At 54.2% G+C, this 5,904-nt stretch overlaps 1 protein-coding gene across 1 annotated transcript in view; it reads right to left on the reverse strand.

Annotated features, from left to right (window-relative positions):
• Positions 1 to 4,540: 4,540 nt before the first annotated feature.
• Positions 4,541 to 5,904, reverse strand: part of LOC130070848 (cingulin-like) — a 3,047-nt gene continuing 1,683 nt past the window's right edge. The window contains exons 3-5 of the mRNA XM_056235400.1: positions 5,586 to 5,680; positions 5,310 to 5,397; positions 4,541 to 4,657 (exon numbers count right to left, since the gene is read on the reverse strand). Of these exons, the coding sequence (XP_056091375.1) occupies positions 4,541 to 4,657; positions 5,310 to 5,397; positions 5,586 to 5,680 (300 nt within the window). The remainder of the gene's footprint in view (positions 4,658 to 5,309; positions 5,398 to 5,585; positions 5,681 to 5,904) is intronic.

The raw sequence follows: 5,904 nt of genomic DNA on the forward strand, positions 1-5,904 counted from the left end.
GCCCAGACCGCTGAGGACCGCGGTCACATGATCAGATCACGAGACACGCATGACGTCAGACTAGCCCAGATCGCTGAGGACCGCGGTCACATGATCAGATCACGAGACACGCATGAGGTCAGACTAGCCCAGACCGCTGAGGACCGCGGTCACATGATCAGATCACGAGACACGCATGACGTCAGACTAGCCCCAGACCGCTGAGGACCGAGGTCACATGATCAGATCACGAGACACGCATGACGTCAGACTAGCCCAGACCGCTGATGACCGAGGTCACATGATCAGATCACGAGACACGCATGACGTCAGACTAGCCCAGACCGCTGAGGACCGAGGTCACATGATCAGATCACGAGACACGCATGACGTCAGACTAGCCCAGACCGCTGAGGACCGAGGTCACATGATCAGATCACGAGACACGCATGACGTCAGACTAGCCCAGACCGCTGATGACCGAGGTCACATGATCAGATCACGAGACACGCATGACGTCAGACTAGCCCAGACCGCTGATGACCGCGGTCACATGACCAGACCGCTGAGGACCGCGGTCACATGATCAGATCACGAGCCACGCATGACGTCAGACTAGCCCAGACCGCTGAGGACCGAGGTCACATGATCAGATCACGAGACACGCATGACGTCAGACTAGCCCAGACCGCTGATGACCGAGGTCACATGATCAGATCACGAGACACGCATGACGTCAGACTAGCCCAGACCGCTGAGGACCGAGGTCACATGATCAGATCACAAGACACGCATGACGTCAGACTAGCCCAGACCGCTGATGACCGCGGTCACATGATCAGATCACGAGACACGCATGACGTCAGACTAGCCCAGACCGCTGAGGACCGCGGTCACATGATCAGATCACGAGACACGCATGACGTCAGACTAGCCCAGACCGCTGATGACCGAGGTCACATGATCAGATCACGAGACACGCATGACGTCAGACTAGCCCAGACCGCTGAGGACCGCGGTCACATGATCAGATCACAAGACACGCATGACGTCAGACTAGCCCAGACCGCTGATGACCGCGGTCACATGATCAGATCACGAGACACGCATGACGTCAGACTAGCCCAGACCGCTGAGGACCGCGGTCACATGATCAGATCACGAGACACGCATGACGTCAGACTAGCCCAGACCGCTGAGGACCGCGGTCACATGATCAGATCACGAGACACGCATGACGTCAGACTAGCCCAGACCGCTGAGGACCGCGGTCACATGATCAGATCACGAGACACGCATGACGTCAGACTAGCCCAGACCGCTGAGGACCGCGGTCACATGATCAGATCACGAGACACGCATGACGTCAGACTAGCCCAGACCGCTGATGACCGCGGTCACATGATCAGATCACGAGACACGCATGACGTCAGACTAGCCCAGACCGCTGAGGACCGCGGTCACATGATCAGATCACGAGACACGCATGACGTCAGACTAGCCCAGACCGCTGATGACCGCGGTCACATGATCAGATCACGAGACACGCATGACGTCAGACTAGCCCAGACCGCTGATGACCGCGGTCACATGATCAGATCACGAGACACGCATGACGTCAGACTAGCCCAGACCGCTGAGGACCGCGGTCACATGATCAGATCACGAGACACGCATGACGTCAGACTAGCCCAGACCGCTGATGACCGAGGTCACATGATCAGATCACGAGACACGCATGACGTCAGACTAGCCCAGACCGCTGAGGACCGCGGTCACATGATCAGATCACAAGACACGCATGACGTCAGACTAGCCCAGACCGCTGATGACCGCGGTCACATGATCAGATCACGAGACACGCATGACGTCAGACTAGCTCAGACCGCTGAGGACCGCGGTCACATGATCAGATCACGAGACACGCATGACGTCAGACTAGCCCCAGACCGCTGAGGACCGAGGTCACATGATCAGATCACGAGACACGCATGACGTCAGACTAGCCCAGACCGCTGATGACCGCGGTCACATGATCAGATCACGAGACACGCATGACGTCAGACTAGCCCAGACCGCTGATGACCGCGGTCACATGATCAGATCACGAGACACGCATGACGTCAGACTAGCCCAGACCGCTGATGACCGCGGTCACATGATCAGATCACGAGACACGCATGACGTCAGACTAGCCCAGACCGCTGAGGACCGCGGTCACATGATCAGATCACGAGACACGCATGACGTCAGACTAGCCCAGACCGCTGAGGACCGCGGTCACATGATCAGATCACGAGACACGCATGACGTCAGACTAGCCCAGACCGCTGAGGACCGCGGTCACATGATCAGATCACGAGACACGCATGACGTCAGACTAGCCCAGACCGCTGAGGACCGCGGTCACATGATCAGATCACGAGACACGCATGACGTCAGACTAGCCCAGACCGCTGAGGACCGAGGTCACATGATCAGATCACGAGACACGCATGACGTCAGACTAGCCCAGACCGCTGAGGACCGCGGTCACATGATCAGATCACGAGACACGCATGAGGTCAGACTAGCCCAGACCGCTGAGGACCGCGGTCACATGATCAGATCACGAGACACGCATGACGTCAGACTAGCCCAGACCGCTGAGGACCGCGGTCACATGATCAGATCACGAGACACGCATGAGGTCAGACTAGCCCAGACCGCTGAGGACCGCGGTCACATGATCAGATCACGAGACACGCATGACGTCAGACTAGCCCAGACCGCTGATGACCGCGGTCACATGATCAGATCACGAGACACGCATGACGTCAGACTAGCCCAGACCGCTGATGACCGCGGTCACATGATCAGATCACGAGACACGCATGACGTCAGACTAGCCCAGACCGCTGAGGACCGCGGTCACATGATCAGATCACGAGACACGCATGACGTCAGACTAGCCCAGACCGCTGAGGACCGCGGTCACATGATCAGATCACGAGACACGCATGACGTCAGACTAGCCCAGACCGCTGAGGACCGCGGTCACATGATCAGATCACGAGACACGCATGAGGTCAGACTAGCCCAGACCGCTGAGGACCGCGGTCACATGATCAGATCACGAGACACGCATGACGTCAGACTAGCCCAGACCGCTGAGGACCGAGGTCACATGATCAGATCACGAGACACGCATGACGTCAGACTAGCCCAGACCGCTGAGGACCGCGGTCACATGATCAGATCACGAGACACGCATGAGGTCAGACTAGCCCAGACCGCTGAGGACCGCGGTCACATGATCAGATCACGAGACACGCATGACGTCAGACTAGCCCCAGACCGCTGAGGACCGCGGTCACATGATCAGATCACGAGACACGCATGACGTCAGACTAGCCCAGATCGCTGATGACCGAGGTCACATGATCAGATCACGAGACACGCATGACGTCAGACTAGCCCAGACCGCTGAGGACCGCGGTCACATGATCAGATCACGAGACACGCATGACGTCAGACTAGCCCAGACCGCTGATGACCGAGGTCACATGATCAGATCACGAGACACGCATGACGTCAGACTAGCCCAGACCGCTGAGGACCGCGGTCACATGATCAGATCACGAGACACGCATGACGTCAGACTAGCCCAGACCGCTGATGACTGAGGTCACATGATCAGATCACGAGACACGCATGACGTCAGACTAGCCCAGACCGCTGAGGACCGAGGTCACATGATCAGATCACGAGACACGCATGACGTCAGACTAGCCCAGACCGCTGAGGACCGCGGTCACATGATCAGATCACGAGACACGCATGAGGTCAGACTAGCCCAGACCGCTGAGGACCGCGGTCACATGATCAGATCACGAGACACGCATGAGGTCAGACTAGCCCAGACCGCTGAGGACCGCGGTCACATGATCAGATCACGAGACACGCATGACGTCAGACTAGCCCAGACCGCTGAGGACCGAGGTCACATGATCAGATCACGAGACACGCATGACGTCAGACTAGCCCAGACCGCTGAGGACCGCGGTCACATGATCAGATCACGAGACACGCATGAGGTCAGACTAGCCCAGACCGCTGAGGACCGCGGTCACATGATCAGATCACGAGACACGCATGACGTCAGACTAGCCCCAGACCGCTGAGGACCGCGGTCACATGATCAGATCACGAGACACGCATGACGTCAGACTAGCCCAGACCGCTGAGGACCGCGGTCACATGATCAGATCACGAGACACGCATGAGGTCAGACTAGCCCAGACCGCTGAGGACCGCGGTCACATGATCAGATCACGAGACACGCATGACGTCAGACTAGCCCCAGACCGCTGAGGACCGCGGTCACATGATCAGATCACGAGACACGCATGACGTCAGACTAGCCCCAGATCGCTGAGGACCGCGGTCACATGATCAGATCACGAGACACGCATGACGTCAGACTAGCCCAGACCGCTGAGGACCGCGGTCACATGATCAGATCACGAGACACGCATGACGTCAGACTAGCCCCAGATCGCTGAGGACCGCGGTCACATGATCAGATCACCTGCAGTGTTTCCTGCAGCTGCTGCTGTAAGTGACAGACGTGGCTCTCAAGCGCCGCCCTCCTGTCTAGGAGATCTTTCACCTGCTCGAGAGGACCTGCAAACTCAAACTGTGAACATACACACACACACACACACACACACACAACACACACACACACACACACACACACACACACACACACGCATACACACACACACACACACACACACACACACACACACACACACACACACACACACTGTAACGCCTTACATAACCACACCACCATAACCACTAGCTGACGGAGTTTATGAAATTAAATTATTAAATGTGTCAAGGAATGCTGCAATAAATAAAATCATAAATAAATGCATTTAATTATGCTTATATTTATTGCAACATTCATGATGTATTTCATTATATCACAAAGTGTGTATTTTATTTCATATTTCTTGAGGTTTTTCATTTTTAAGGCCTAGTTCACATCCTTTTCGTATTGTATGAAAAAATAAATGTTTTACAGCTTTTTTTTGCTTACGTTTTATTATACTTTTAATTACTTGCCATGACTTATTTAATAATTTCATTTTATATTTATTTAATTTAGTCTGTTACATCCCTCCATAATACTTCAGTCAAAGTACCAGCAGTTACAGTTACTACAGAAACTGTCATCAAAACGATAAACATAATTTATACTTTACTACAGAAAGAGCAGCTGTAGTTTACTGTACTACTGTATGATAAAGGGTGTGTTACTGTGGTGAGTGTTGGCTCACCTCCTCTAGCGCTCTGAACTTCAGCATGTTGATCTGGTCGAACATCAGCTCCACCTGTCGCCTGATAACCGCTTCATCCTCACTGGACCTGAGGGAAACCAGCAGCACACACACTCACAGGGTTTATGATTACCACTCAGCGGTCTGGGCTATGGTAATCGTAGTTTATGATTATCATATTCCTGCACTACTGTAGTGTATTCTCATGCTTTGGGTACATAATGACAGATTTCTGAAGTTAGCACTGATTGAACCGGATCTCCGGCCCGTTCTCACCCTTCTCTAAGGAAGTTCACCATCAGCAGTTTAACGGTTTCCTCGTCGGGATGATCCGGAAGCTCCCGCTGTCCCTTCAGGAGATCAGGAGTGGCCTGACACACACACAGCAGGAGCAGACCATCACACACACACTCTCTATCTCTCTCTTACACACACACACACACACACACACAGATACAGACACAGACACACACAGTCTCTATCTCTCTCACACACAGACACACACACACACACACACAGATACAGACACAGACACACACAGTCTCTATCTCTCTCACACACAGACACACACACACACACACACACACACACACTC

Source organism: Rhinichthys klamathensis, unplaced genomic scaffold (assembly GCF_029890125.1).
Source record: "Rhinichthys klamathensis goyatoka isolate OS25496 unplaced genomic scaffold, OSU_Roscu_1.1 h1tg000421l_1, whole genome shotgun sequence".
Taxonomy (NCBI): Eukaryota; Metazoa; Chordata; class Actinopteri; order Cypriniformes; family Leuciscidae; genus Rhinichthys; species Rhinichthys klamathensis.